General features: G+C 32.1%; 1 protein-coding gene across 2 annotated transcripts; it reads left to right on the top strand.

Annotated features, from left to right (window-relative positions):
* Positions 1–9,364: 9,364 nt before the first annotated feature.
* On the top strand, positions 9,365–14,175 carry LOC117919568 (small ribosomal subunit biogenesis GTPase RsgA 1, mitochondrial). Of its 2 annotated transcripts, XR_004652098.1 has the most exons (6): positions 9,365–10,132; positions 11,535–11,759; positions 11,887–12,081; positions 12,175–12,368; positions 13,211–13,624; positions 13,816–14,175. XR_004652098.1 is itself a non-coding variant. In XM_034836751.1 (5 exons), the coding sequence occupies exons 1-5, from the start codon at positions 9,473–9,475 to the stop codon at positions 13,398–13,400; spliced, it is 1,464 nt and encodes a 487-aa protein (XP_034692642.1). In that variant the 5' UTR covers positions 9,365–9,472; the 3' UTR covers positions 13,401–13,801. The 2 variants fall into 2 exon arrangements, 1 of the variants encoding a protein (XP_034692642.1); XM_034836751.1 differs by lacking the exon at positions 13,816–14,175 and having other exon boundaries at positions 13,211–13,801.
* The last annotated feature ends 1,571 nt before the right edge of the window (positions 14,176–15,746 follow it).

The following is a 15,746-nucleotide window of genomic DNA, read 5'->3' on the forward strand; positions in this document are numbered from 1 at the left end:
ATCAACTGCAGTCAGTGACCAACCTCTAAGGCAAACACATGCATGACCTCATTTTTGCATGGCCACCTTTGGGCCACACGCCATCTTCCATTTCTTCATTTTGGAATTTTAAAAATAATTTCCCAAATCCCATTTTGCAAAATAATTCTCCCAATTCAAGTTTTTTTTTTCAAATAATTTTAACTCTTCAATTTTTCATCCTTAGATTTTTTTTTTTAGGTCTTAAAAATCCATTTTTCAATAAAATTTGTTGTCATTTTCTTCAGCAAGCAATTTTCACATTTTCCTTGGTTTTTAAAATGTTTTAAAATAAGCGCGAATTTAATTTCATAATTCTAAATAATGAAATTTATGAAATTAATTCATGCAAAAATAAATCGGGCTTTAGTAGGGGCCTAACATCAGTGAATGTTTGCTTTAAAAATAAATTTGAGTGAAGCGTCATATCTGTTAGTGATGACCTCTTACTTTGTTTAGTGGCATGTGTGACATACTTCGTGTTCATTATTGTGCACTAACCCCATTTCATGATAGCATGTTATCGTTTGCTGCTAAGGTACGCATGCACTCTCACTTTGACCATTCTCTATGCATGTTTGGCTTCTAGTGTAATATCATTTTGGTATCTCTTGATCTACTAACCAATTGTCATGCTTACTTCATTTTATTAGTAAAGACCCGTTTTTTGGGACTTAGAGGAGTGTTACAGTCTTTAACGTACCTTCCCAATAAGTAACCTGACCCCCAAGCCCAGATTTGGTTTTTCAAATACTGTCTTTTTCAAAATAAGGAGTCACACTTAGAGTTTTCTTTCATATTTTATTTACCCTTTAAAAATAAAATAAAAATAAGTGGTGAATCCAAGTCATTTTCTAAAAAATAAATCATTTTCAAATAAAAAAAAAAAAGAGTTTGTCATTGAGTGGAAGCGCATGAGCAGAAATACATGGTCCATAATAAGATTGATCATAGATTCTCATTTCACTCCTTTAGTTTGATGTACATTTCTTGGTGTAGAGAATTATATATATTAGGTAGAAAAAAATCATAATTATTTTTTAAATTAAATAAAAGATAATTAATAACAAAATAAGATATGTCCCGCATTAAAAACACTAACATTTTTTCTTCAAAATTTCAAAGATTAAAAAAGTTAAGAAATTTTATTTTCTTATTTGGATGTCATGCATGGAGGTAAAGCAAAAATAATAACCAAAATTTAAGTGAAAATATTAAAGCATTTGTTTTCATCTCTATTTCCTTTAAGAAAATATGAGAAAAGTATGAAAGAAATAAAATCTTCGATAATTTAAATTTTCTTCTCTCAATATTTTTTACTTTAACATATTCATAACCTAATCTATCAAACATAGGGACGAGGACAAATCATTTTGTTCCTAATCTTGTCTCATTTATTTATATTTATTTTTATCCTCACAAAAAAAGAAAAGAGTTAAATTAAAAGTGGAATGGACAAGTGTAAGAGATTCCCTTACCCACGTCTTGCTTTGTTTAATTTTATTTCAATTTTAAATTTTTTTAAATTGCATTAAAAATAAATACAATTTATAAATAAATATTATAAATATTTTTATAATTTATTTTTATGAAAAGTAATATTTTATATATGTTTAAAAGTTTGACTCATAACAGATAATATTTATTCATATCGTTAAGAACAATCGAGTCGATGGTTGCAATAAGATTATATAAAACTTGGATAAGGTAAGATAGACCCAAACCCAAACTTGCCTAGAACTCTAACCCAAATTTAATTTAATTTTTTTTTTAAACCCATTCTAAATCCGCTTATATTTATCCCAATTTTATACTACTAGGTAGGAAGCGTACACGTGAAGAAAATTATCCCATTGTCATCATTGATCAAGTAATATAAATCACAAGAATTATTAAATTTAAAATATTACTTTATTTGATTATTTTCTACTCGAGAACATGAAAATCAAAATCAAATCAACCAAATCGATTTTCGCGATTCTCAAATTCAACCAAGTTTCATGATTATTAAAATCGAATCGATTAAGGGAATTGTTACGACCCTATAATTTATAGTATATATTTATATATATAAAATAGGAGACTTGGATCCTCCTCCAAAGACTTGGAGGGAGCTGATGTAATCAAAGGACCTTGTATTCTGACTTTGGCACATCCATTACCTAATGCATCCTATTTTCTTTGAAATTTAAGCCAAAGACTTTGAAATTATGGGGATTACATTTACACGTCTGTCACTACCATTTAAATATGCTTGTGGTTGGTTACATGTATATGGTCATGCATGTATTTGGATTTAGGGCTTTTTCTCTAGGGAATGTACTTGATCTTATCTTCAAAGTATTGTCAAAGAGATTGGAAAATTTATAAGATATTACGATGTCTTGAAAGGAGAAAAGCTTCCTATCAATATATATATTGATCGTGTTTAATAGATGATGTTAAATTTTAATTATGCTCATTTCTTGCAATTAATTTGAGATAGCTTGGATTATGAAAATTCCCCGAGAAGGTAAAAATGTAGAACGGAATCTTATGGTATGTCTATGAGTTGTTTTGAAAAATAATTTTTTGTTTTTAATAAAGAAAAAACATATTAGAATATTTTAAGTTCATAAATAAATTTTTATTTTATAAAATATCATAAAACAATTTTAAAAAATTATTTTAAAAAATAATTCTCAAACAAACTCGTTTTAAATCTTCAATCATAAGGAATATAACCCCTAGCAACCGTAACAAATATTCTAATGGAAAATTATTTTAAAGATACTTTTCCATTAGAATATTGCATGAAGGTGGCTAGTGGCTGCCTTCATTATGATACTAAACAACTCATCTCAGGAGAAGATAAAGATGGCGTTAGAAAATGTAGGAGAAAACTGAGGGTGCAAACGAGGAAGCCCAGTCAATGTTTTATATCCTGGTTTCTTATGGTTGTTCCAATGGATAAGAGTGGTTCTGACTTTAAATCTGCTGATGTGGGAAAGCTTCTGTTTGGGTGTCAAGAAAATAGTCCCTTTAATTATTGTACTTTTTTTTTTATATACTCTATGATTCAATGATATATATATATATATATATTTCTTCATATATCTTATCTATTCACTAGGTAACTTGATCACAAAGCAAAATCAATGTACAACTTCTTTAAGAATATTTGAGATCTTACAAGGATTATGTCATAGGACTAAAATATTGTTAAAAAAAATTATTTTCTTTTTATTATAAAAAAGATATAAAAAAAATTGAATTAAAATTAATAAGAAATTTATATATTTTAAAATTATTTAATCTTTATTTAATAAAAAAAATTAAGTAAATGAATTTAAAGAAACTTATAAAATAATTTATAAATTTTGAATTTATTTTTATTTTATTTTTTTTCTATTTTCTTTTTCTTATATTTTTTCTTAAATTTTCCCAGAAACCAACAGCCTAAATTAAAAAGTTAGGAGACCTATGCCTTTTTTCTTTATTAAAATTTATAAAAATATTAAAATATTTTACTTTTAATAATAATAATAATATTTGAAATCAGCTCTTATACATAAAATGAATGGCAGCAACTACTTTTTAATTTTCCTACTCCTAGAAGACCTTTAAAATTGGAATAACCAATGATGCTTTTACAATGCACTTTAATTGACCTACGCGGGGTTCTATTCCTATTTAAAAAATCATTTTTAAGCTTTATTTAAAATAAGCAAGACTTTCAATTTTTTGTTATTAAAAATAGAAAATAACTATATTTTTTATATAAGAATTCTTATACAAAAATATAAACTTACTTTATGTTTCTAAAAATTAATTTCCAAATTTTTTATATTTGAATTAATAAAAAATTTTAAATAGCTTTTAAAATAAATTTCTAACATGCTATTTATTTTTTTACTAAATAAAAAAATTAAAATATTTGTTCAACTAAAAATAATCTATTGATATCGATTAATATAATTAAACTTAACTTATGTATATAATAAGTTAAGTTTAATTATGTTGATAGATATCAATAGATTATTTTAAATTTCAATAGACCATCTATCTATCCTAAAGTACCGTGATTTTTATAATAGTGAAAACATAAATGATTATTTTAAAATTAAAAATTACATCTTCTCCATATTTTTAATTGTTAAAATCTTATTATTATTAAAACATAAAAAAAATGTTTTTCTGTAATTAAGAAAAACCCTAAAATATTTTTATTTTTATTTATTTTTTTGTTTGGTTGTGTCATTTATAAAATCAACAAAAACTTTCAATCTAGTACAAGTCAGGAAGGGCTAATGACCCTTGGTGCAGCTTGAGGGCTGGGTACATGGGAATCTACATATCTAAGGAATAAAGTGGTCAAAAGCAACTCATCCCAACCAATTCAAGAAAAAACAAACAAATAAATAAAAGCTCATGATAGCTTATGACTCCGCATAAGAAATGAGTTGGATTGATGTGGACCGAAAAGTTGTCTATTTTTAGAGGTCTATATGTTTGGATTAATTAATACTTTTGATTGACCACACTTTTTCCATTGTTAAAGTATGTAGGAGAATAAATAATTAGAAATATTAAAGTTAACTTAAAAGATGTGTTTGATAGTGATTTTAATAAGTGTTTTTAGTATTTTTTTTATACTTGAAATTTTTTATTTTTCAAGTATTAAAAATGTCAAAAACATTTTTTAAAATTACTATCAAACGCACTCTTAATTGACATAATCCTCTTTCCCTCCTCCCCTCTTGGTGGACCTTTGAGGGATTGAACCTCTTCTTGTTTCCATTGATTTAGTGTCTATCTGTTAGGTAATCGAGACAAAATCTCTGATGCCTCTTTTTTCTAGATGGATAGATATTTTGATTGTATTTTCTCTTTGCTCTCCTGCAGAATGGACAAACACTTTATTAGAACTTCCTCATTCCCCTATGCCAAGATTTCCACTTTTGGTTCTTCCTATGGGGAGCTAGCAAGCTCCCCTTCAACATTAATGACTTACACAACTTATTGCAACTTATGGGGATGACAAATTAATTACAACCACGGGGTAGGGCAAGAGAATCAATTATGGCAAGAGATAGTGTTGACAAGCAAATTGAGGTGAGAAGCAATTATAGGATTCACAGTGGCGACAAAAGCTTGTTGGATAGCTTGAACGATGAGCACTTGCTTTTAAGTGATGGGAAGAGTAGTGAATTAGGTCAAGGGAACCTCCAAGTAGTTTATGAGCTCTCTTGTCATCTATCTCCCTAGGGATACTAGATCTATGCGGTAAAAGCAATTTAATTTTAAAATACTAGATTTAGGTGCTAAAAAACATTACCTTCAATTTGAATGTTCTCACATCTAATCTAATCGATATAAAGAATCTTAAAGATTTTGTGATCTTTCGCCTAATGACTCTTTTCTAGACCTTGGCACTAGAGAATGGTGAGATTTTCTCTTTGTGGGGATGGATGTTATGTCTCTCTTTTTATGGAAGATGGAATGAAGAATGTGTCCAACTATTAACTCCAAATAGAGTTTATATAGACTTTCTTGTGAGTTTAAGTCACTTAAGCTCATATTTTAAACTCATTTTAGGTTTAGGTCACTTAATCCAACTTATTGGATCCTAATTAATTAATTAGCTCTATTGAGAGTTAATTAATTAATTAGCTCTATTGAGAGTTAATTAATTAATTAACTCAATTTAGAAATACTATTCATAAGCTTTTGTACAAACTTATATATTCACAAATGCTCTTATGCACACATATAAATAAAGAACTGAAATAGCCCTCAAATAATGTACTACAAAGGAATAATGAGCTTGAATGAAAACTATTAAGACCCATAGGAAAATATCAGCTCCCTCATAATCAAATTTTGAAGTTGATCCAATATCCCACTACAAAGAGTTAATTACGCTTCAATATATTATATTATATTATATCAAAATATAAAGCTCGAATCCATGACCTACTAACCACTATATGCAAGCTCCCTATAAACTAATGTTTGTAATCTGATGAGGTATAAGTCATCATCCTCTTAAGATTTCCTCTACCATCCTTTACATGCAAACTTCTCATAAATTGATGTTCATAATCTAATAAAGTATGTACAAGTCATCATTCTTTTAAGATTACCTTTAGTATAATTGAGTCTTAGATCCTCATATTTTGTGATTAACTAGGATAATCTAGCTCACTAAGAGGAAGTACCAAATTCCATTAAAGGAATTACTATGTCATATATTTTATGATTACAATTCCTTAGGATCATCCAAGATGACATACTATTTCAAATTCATGAGGTATCATGGTGTCTATCTTGAAAATACTTGTTGTCACCTACCTTAATTAATAGTAACCAAATCCATAAGGAATATATGACCACCTAAAGGTCTCATATGTAGGTTAAAACCATTGATAACCTTAATACTAGCTCAATATTCTATCAAGGATAATAACTTATGCAATAGCAGCTTAATGAGGTCATGACTACTAGATAATTAATGTCATGACTCATCGTACGTTGTGCTCAATGTATAACTATAAATACTAATACACTCACTATGGGAAACTCATTTTGATGATCAAGATAAATCATCCTCCAATTAGAAGCTAGTGTACTATTACCTAAGATGGATTACCTGATTCCATGAACCAACTATGAACAATTAATAAACTTGCAAGGAATCATGACTTAGATCATTTGTGCAAATCCTAATAAATCCAAGTCATGTATAATGCGAGTGATGCAAACTTAAATGATCAAATCAATCATAATGCATAAACATGATAGTAAAGGGATACCAAAATCATAAATATAAATGAAATTATATATTGTTACATCATGTTATGCTTTTCAAGGCTCTATTCTAACACTTTCTTCATGCTATGTTTTTTAGACACTTTCTAAAGTCCATATATTGCTTTGTTTTCTTATAGTTTCCTTAAGTGTTCTCTCATTTTTCATTTTTCCTCCTTGCCTTTTTATATCCTAAGAGGTCTAACAAAGAAAATTGAATCCTCTCTATAATCCCCTCTACAAACCTTTTAGGTTACTACCTAGAGATGACATAGGGATAAAGATGATATAACAATGGATTGTCCATTACCTCCTAAATACCCTTAACAAAATAGGATTTTGAAACATCCTCTTATTGATAAGAATATACAAAACCTTAATTAGCTTATCATAGTCAACCTTATCTAAGTAGTAAACTTTGCAACCCTATTCCTCGATAGTCAGCTTGGTGAGATGATAAGGTAGTAATTTCTCCAAGTAGGATTCATTCTCTAGGCACTCCCATTAGTGCAAAACTCGCACAAATTCCATTTCTTATTAGCTTATTGTAATCAGACAACCCTTCTATGATTCTAAAGGCATCATATTCCAATATTAGATAAAAGTATCCATTTTAGAAAAACTTAAACTAGTAGATAAATAGTACTCTCCAAACCTTAAGATCGAATCCATACTTGAGGTTTAGGCCAAAGCAACCCATCATAATGTAATAAAAATTTAAGTGGCAATAAGCTGAGTGGACACTAAAAAAGTGGAAAAAGTCCATCACAATAGCAACAAGGGAAACATGTAAGTAAGCATAAAATTGTTTTGAGGTGAAGAAAATCTCATCTCTAGTTGATCTATGAGTACTTTGTAATCGAATCAATGGGGATGGAAAGCTAGACAAAATAGAAAAAGTGGTCCCAAAACATTACAGGTTGGATAGATCATCCCCTTTGTTGTCTAAAGGTGATATGGACAAACGGCTCTCTATGCAAAGCCTTTGATTCATTCCCTTTACTTTCCTAGTACTCTGGTTCCCTGGGCAAAGGGCACCAGATTGTGCCTTAAAGCCCAAAAGAGACATATTGGAAAAGACCTAAAGTTCATTCTTTTTTAACAACTAATTGACAAACAAGAAGAACCCTCTCTCCCCACCCCCTCAAAAAAAAAGAAAAAAGAAAAAAGACATATTGAAGGAAAAATAAATAAACTTGTTGACTAACTCATAAATCAATGGGTATAAACTTGTGGAGTTGTGTGATAGACAAGGCTTATTACAAAAGAGAACATCTGTAAATCCATTGGGCCATGAATCATAAAGGGCCCATTATTTATTTCTTCTTTGGTAGGGACGGGCATAAAGTTTTGGATCCTTGGGCCGTGAAATCATATTGGACTGGATTGTGAGGCCCAATTCCTAATTGGAGGGAACATTAATTAAGAGTTTGTTTGGGAGTCATTTTGACGAGAGATTGGAAGCATTTCCTTATAAAAATAATTTGTGTGATAAATTTTTTAAAATCACATTATCAAAATACTTTTTTTAAAATTTGTTTTCAAATATTAATTTGTCAAACACTCATCTACCTTTTTTTTTTTGTTATCCATTTTATATGGAATATGTTAATTTTGTGATAAGATATAAAATATGTATATCCCATTTATTATAAATTTATTTTTTTATCAAATTTTTTATGTTTTCTATACTTATTTTACAAAACAAAATTTTTTTATTATAAATTAAATTTATAATTAAAAAATAAAAACTAAAAAAATTATAAACTAACATTAATATATAATTATGCATTATTTTTATATATTAAATAACATAATATAAACAATTTTATTTATAAAGTTTAAATATTTTAATTATGAATATTGTTAAATATAAAAGAAAATTCATTTTTTAAAATAGAAAATATTGAAATAAGATATAATTTTTATTTTAAATATTGAAAATAATATGTATTTCATATTATTATTATTTATTTTATAAATTAAATATAAATATAATATATCCGTTGAATATGATGCATATATGTATATATAAGGATACTATATTTGATTGAATTTTATTCTTTCTCACCAACCAAATGTGATCTAATTATACTAATGAACTACTTTTATTACTAAATTGGAAAAAGAAATAAGCTTATTTGGACCATTCGAACTAATTTGAAACTATTATTTATTGAATAGGCCATCTATTTTCATAGTTGATTTAACATACAAAACAATAAAAATGTTTTGATTAATAATTTATTAGAATTGGTTGTCAAACGATGAAATGGAATATTGTTTTTTTTTTTTAGATTAATTGATTAAAAGGTATAAAAATATTCAAAATTTATAAAATTAACTTATTTTATTTTTGAATTTAAAGAGTAATCAAATTTTGATAATATTTCGATTATTTATATATTTGTTTTAAAAAAATCATTATTTTTATAAGAAATAAATAAAGACAGAATATTTAAAATAGGTACTTTCGAGGATGAAAAAAAATTGGTTTTCAACTTTTGTCTCAAAACGGTACCGTTTCACTGGTAAGAATGCAAGAAACTGCTAGCAGAGCCACTGTCACTGGGAAAGAAACGGATAGACCTCAAAGCTCATGAGAATAGGAATCGAATTCAATTAATTTCCCTAATTCCTAACCCTAACTGTGAAAATCATCTCGATGCCGATCGCCTCTACCTCAATCTTCCGCTACAGCAATCCTTCCTCACTCCTCCTCCTCCGCCGTGGCGCTGCTGCCTCTTTCCGCCACCTCTCCTTTGTCGCCAAACACCAAAACCCCATCTCCAGAAAACCTCAAAACAAGAATCTCCTCCGAGCAAAACAGACAGTCAAGCACCTCTCCTCCCTCTCGCCGACGCTCCCGGTGAACCATCGCCCCCTCCTGTCCGCCACTGATGCCGTCGGCATGGTTGCTGCTGCCCAAGCAAACTTCATGCGAGTCATAGTCGAAGATTCTAGAGTCGCAGACGGCGGCGGCGACGGAGATGGCGATGGCGATGCCGTCAGGGTTGGGGTTGAGCTGCTGTGTGTGGTGAGAGCCGTGTTGAAGAAGATCAAGAGGAGGGTTTTGGTGGGAGATAAGGTGTTGGTTGGATCGATAGATTGGGTGGATCGCCGGGGCGTGATTGAGAATGTGTTCTCGAGGAAATCGGAGATTCTGGACCCTCCAGTGGCCAATGTGGATCACCTGTTGGTGCTTTTCGCGATGGAGCAGCCAAAATTGGAGGTGTATTCGCTTACTCGGTTTTTGGTGGAGGCTGAGTCCACTGGGATTCCGATCACACTCGCATTGAACAAATCGGAACTCGTCGACGAAGAGGTTTCAAGACTTATTCTTCTTCAATTTCATATATTCATATCGTAATTTTGTATATGCATATTGTGTTGATTGTAATGTATGGTTGCAATATCGTAATGCAGTTTGATGCTAATCTATGTGATTTCTTGAATTGGTTGTGAAGCCATGAATGCTTTGTGTTGTGATCATGTGAGACTGTTCTGTGGCGTGGATTCACTTTTGAGATGTTGCAATGTGATTGTGCTGCTTTAAATCTTGTATTTTATTTTATTTTTTTGATAGGTAAATAAGAATTGTATTAAAAGAAAGAAAGTATACACGTCATATGCAAAGAAAAAAAAGAAGACAAAAAGGCGCGAAGACACAAAAACCCGTTATCGCACCCTATCGTGAGCCTACCCAATCCACAAAATCTAACAATGATAAAGATCCGCTTTTATTGTACAATCTAACCCAATCCCAAAATAGATATAAAAAAAAATTTTAATTGCTTGATTCGTGCTTTCATAGTTGTCAAAAACCCTCCTATTTCTCTCCCGCCATAAAGCCCAAAACATATACAACGGAGCAACCTTCCAAGCCTTATTCCTCTTTTTACCCACAAAGGACCCGTGCCAACTCATAAGGACCTCTCTAACTGAACAACTCAACACCCACCGAATGCCAAAAAATGCAAAGATCAACTGCCACAACAAAAAACTTTCAAAGAATGGATGAGAATATGGTCACCAGTTTCTTTAAATCCTGTATTGAGTGCTTCTTGGAGCTAGTTCATATATTGGTCTATATACAGCTGCAGCATAACTGAAATTCCATTGCAGTTTGATTTTCGTTTGAGTTTTGAATGCATTGGCTGTTGCTTTAATGCTTGTTTGTGCTAGTTCATATTTTGGTTATGTAAAGTTGCAGCATGTTGAAGTTGAAGCAAATTTTTCATGCCCTAATGCAACTGATACTAAATGGCAGTTCTTGAAATTTGATTAATCTGAACCTATTAATCTTTTTGCCTTTTTTCACTGCTCAATAGATAATCATTTGGCCAATGGGAACATGAATCTATAGATCTTTTTTTGACTTACCTGAGACTATTTACTAATTATTAATATGATTCATGATGCTTGTTGAACTTGCTTGAGTTGTCAAACACACATGAGACACTATTCAGTAATGCTGTAACTGAAATTTGTTGTATCTTGACTTGTGTTGGATCTTGAATGCATTGATGTTGCTTTAAATCTCATAGCTAAAATGGTTTCTTGATGACATCTATTTCCACCTGTCTTATTTGGTGCTTCGGCTAATTCAAGAGACATATTTAGGGAGCTAAAATTTGTTATACTCTGCTGCTAGGCTGTTTTCATTCTACTCTACTTTTGCTTGTTTTTTTATTACTGAAGCTTGTTGTTGTTATTGGCATATGCAGACACGAGTTGCTTGGAAATCAAGGCTCCGAAGTTGGGGCTATGGGCCAGTTTTTTGCAGTGTTGAATCCAAGTTTGGACTTGATACTCTTGCATTCAGCTTGAGAGAACAAACAACTGTGATTGTAGGTCCAAGTGGAGTAGGGAAGTCTAGTCTCATAAATGCTTTGAGAAGCAACCACCCTCTTATTAATGTTTCTTCTGAAGAGAACAATTGGTTTGATTCTGTGGGTTTGTGCTCTCTGCTTGTATATTTTTGAGATTGTTTCTTCAGCTATTTGTTTAGATCCTATATGTCCACATGTGAGTGTGTCAATATCCTTATGTACAGTTTTGCGTATGCACCATTTTCAGATTTTAGGGAGCAAATTGTTAGAAGAACAGCGTGTTGGGGAAGTGTCAGTAAGAAGTGGGAGAGGGAAGCACACTACTCGCCATGTATCCTTACTTCCGCTATCTGGAGGGGGATATCTTGCTGATACTCCTGGGTTTAACCAACCAAGCTTGCTGAAAGTAACAACTCAATCTCTTGCACAGACTTTCCCAGAGGTTTGTGCTGTTTACCCGAATGATGCTTTAACTTTTGTGCACATCAAGTTCTGAACTTACAGTGAATTTATTTGTTTCAACTGTCAACTGAAGATCAGGAAATTGCTCAGTGCTAATGAACCTGAAAAATGCTCATTCAATGATTGCTTGCATCTTGGTGAGCCAGGGTGCGTTGTGAAAGGAGATTGGGAAAGATATCCATACTATTTTCAACTGCTTGATGAGATAAAAATCAGAGAAGAATTTCAGTTGAGGACCCTGGGAACCAAAAGAGAGGGTGATGTGAGGTATGTTTGAAGGGTCTATGATCTTGAATTTGTGAGCTAAATGATTGTGGTGCAGAAAATCCTACTCTTACAATGTCATGGTAATTATTAATTGCCCAACCAAGGACAAGTTTACTATATAGAAATATGCTGATATGCTAGCAGTAACCTCTTACATCCATTATGACAATATATTTGTTATTTCATTAATATGTACAAATAGTACATATAAAAAATGGCAACTTTTATAATGGCTATTATAATAACTATTTTGATGGTTAATAATCGATAGTTATGACTAATTAAAAGAAGGAAAAAAAGAATGTTCTTTCAGGCTATTTGACTTGTAATTCCCTATGTTGCATTGCAATATGTTGGAGCTATGAATACAGACCACCAACCATTTTGAAGGATTATTATGTTGCCTAGATGCTCGTTCACCAATTCTACAGTCTTCTCTATATCTCCTTTTTTCGAAGTTCAGAATTATGATCTTCAGTAAATTTCTTGATTCATGATTTATTAAACTGAGCAATCATCATCATCTTATTTTCTTCTCCTAAGAAGACTACTGGGATGAAATTATCTTAATTTTTCATGAAACACTTTTTGTTTTGGTCCAGGATATGTAACTTGATTTATATTATTAGCGAATTATCCATAAACATTGCATACTATTCCTGAAACATTTCTAGAATTTTTTTAACTTATGTTCATGGTGTATCTATGGCATCTCTCCTTTGTAATTTTTTACTCACCTAATTTCTAAAAATCTAGCAGAATTCTATTGTTAGCTTTGATCCCTAGTTTTCACAATTTTTATTGATTTAATCTGAATCACAAATTTGTTACTATAATTCTAGGTACAAGACAGGTGATATGGGTGTCAAGCAAGCAGAACCACGACTTGAGCCTAAGAAGCACAGAAGACAATCTCGCAAGAGGATGAACCAGTCCATCCTAGACGAGTTGGACGACCTTGATGATGATGATAGCTTATTAGATGCTGAAGGTGACTCGATTTTAAATGAAATAGGCAATGAAAATCAGTAGGGAGCATGCTTGGCTCGTTCATATGCTGTGAACAGTTCTTGACCAGCTCTTTTGTTATAAATCATGAAGAGGTCACAAGCACATGGCTAAAAGTGGAGTTCCAAGTCTTTTCTGCTGCTGTGAATGTGAATGTCTAGGATCACAGTAGCTAACAACTTGAGGCGTGACTCAGAAAAACAATGTCAATGTTTTCTGTCATGCTTGATCCTTGTGATGGAGGAACTGTTAAGTCTCATTTGCCTTCTTCAGTAGAAATGAATATAGAAAATTCCTTGTATGAAGCTTACAGTGAATTGAGGTTTTGTGCAGAAAGTTGTAGTCTTGCATCATGGTTGATCCTGGTGGCTGCAGCATCCTTACTACATTTCTAAATTATGATTTGACCCGACCCATTTTCCAAATCTCCATTTGGCAGTTTGTAAGACATTTTGTGGCCTATTGGAGTCGAGTGAGAGCAGTGACACCACCTGCGAGATCAAGGGAGGATTGAAAAGTTTATCTTTCACAAGGGTAGGAGCCTTTACTGATTCAGTCACACCATCACAGCTACTATCACTTAAGAATGTGTATTCATCCCAGAGCTCCTGGGCAAAGAAAGTCAAGCAGGAGTGGATCCTTATTCAATTGTAAGTGGTGCTCTTGAGTCTTGATTCAATTCCACCAAACCTGAAAACAGTTCCATAGGAGCTTGCATTTGAGGACTTCTCTTTGTATATGATGTCACTTCTTTCCCCTGATTTTAGTACAGTTCTGAGCCTGGGTTCTATCTCTAAAACCAAAAGTCCATCCCAGCTGTCAACAGATCTACGTGCAGATAAGAGGCTTTATGTAGAAGAGTGCAGTTATGTGTAATAACGTAGCACACAAGCTCATGGACTTGCAAAAGGTAAAGCGAAGGCAACTATAGAGATTTTATGGTCTACAGTTCGGTCGGAGATTTTATGATGAGGAGGTTTTCTAAAAGCAATAAAAATAAGTTGAAGGGAAAGAAAGGTGGGGGGCGGGGCAGGGCCAGGGCGGGGGCGGGGCGGGGGGTTGTTGTTTGTTTTCCGGGAGTAAGAGACAAGTATGGGATTAGATTATAGAAAGCCATGAGGAAAGTGTGGGAGATTATCAATAGTAGAGTTTCTTTTTTCTAAGCAATGGGAGGAGAAAGTTTTGGAAGGATGAGCCTTTATATGTTTCTTTTTGCTCCTTATTTTCCATGGCTAATTTGAAAGAGGTATTGGTGGCGCATTTGTGGAATCAATCTAATGAAAAGGGTTTTTTGGACTCCTTTCTTCTCTAGGCATTTAATCAATTGGGAGATCAAGATTGTGAAACATCTCTTTTTGAGGCTTCAAGAAAAGGAGATAAATAAAGGAGGAGAAGATAAAGTGATTTGGTTTGAGACAAGGAGTAGAACTTTCTTTGTCAAGTCCCTCCACTCTATTTTAGAGCTTGGGAGATTAGCACCTTTCCTAGTAGGTGTTGTTTGGAATTCATGGGTTCCACCTAAGGTAAGTTTTTTTGCTTGGGAGGAGACTTTGGGGAAAAGTTCTAACATTAGATCAACTTCAGAGGAGGAGGTAGATGCTAACTAACATATGTTTCTTTTGTCATCCAAAAGGAGTTGATTGATCACATCCTGGTGCATGTCGCAAGATGGGGTTTTTTTGGCAACTATTTTTCTCTCCCTTCGATGTATCTTGGTTGTTCTCTTCCTCCGTAAGAGAGATCCTATTAGGTTGTCATGGATTCTTTGTTGGGAGGAAATGAAAAAAGGTGCAAAAAGCATTTCTTTTGTGACTCTTTTGGATAATTTGGAAAGAGAGACATGGAAGATTGTTTGAAAACAATGAGCTTTTGGACCAAAGATAGAAAAATTTGTTTCTTTGTAATCTATTATCTTGTATATAGTTGAAGACCCAATATTTTTATCTAACCTCATTAATTGGTTGGGACTCTTCTAGAGGGAGTAGTATTTTGTTGTCCATTTTCCTTTTTTCTGATGCCTTTTTACTATCGTCATATACATCTTGTTAACTTTTATTGCACTCTTTTTGCCACTTTTTATTTAATACAATCTCTATTTACCAATAAAAACAAAAAAAAAGGTCATATGAAGGTGCATGGAAGGATCGCTTTGATGCAGGAGCTTGTTTGAATGTGGAATTGCAGTTGAAGTTCCACGGGTTTGAGGCTTCCAGTCCCATCCGCAAGTTTTTGAAGGCCGCTATCCCAAATCTCATAATCACCAAGATGGAATCCTAATGAAATAAAGTCAATTGCAGATTTAGACAGGAAACTGGTACAAGACGGGAGGAGGAAAAAACCAAGTAAATGTGGCCTTTTTCATTGACACGA

Source organism: Vitis riparia, chromosome 1 (genome assembly GCF_004353265.1).
Source record: "Vitis riparia cultivar Riparia Gloire de Montpellier isolate 1030 chromosome 1, EGFV_Vit.rip_1.0, whole genome shotgun sequence".
NCBI classification, from domain to species: domain Eukaryota; kingdom Viridiplantae; phylum Streptophyta; class Magnoliopsida; order Vitales; family Vitaceae; genus Vitis; species Vitis riparia.

Excerpts from the sequence above, each read along its gene's own strand:
- LOC117919568 (XM_034836751.1), top strand. The coding sequence starts at position 9,473 with ATGCCGATCGCCTCTACCTCAATCTTCCGCTACAGCAATCCTTCCTCA. Across the intron at positions 10,133-11,534 it reads CGGAACTCGTCGACGAAGAG|ACACGAGTTGCTTGGAAATC; the intron begins GTTTCAAGACTT and ends TGGCATATGCAG. Across the intron at positions 11,760-11,886 it reads AGAACAATTGGTTTGATTCT|ATTTTAGGGAGCAAATTGTT; the intron begins GTGGGTTTGTGC and ends CACCATTTTCAG.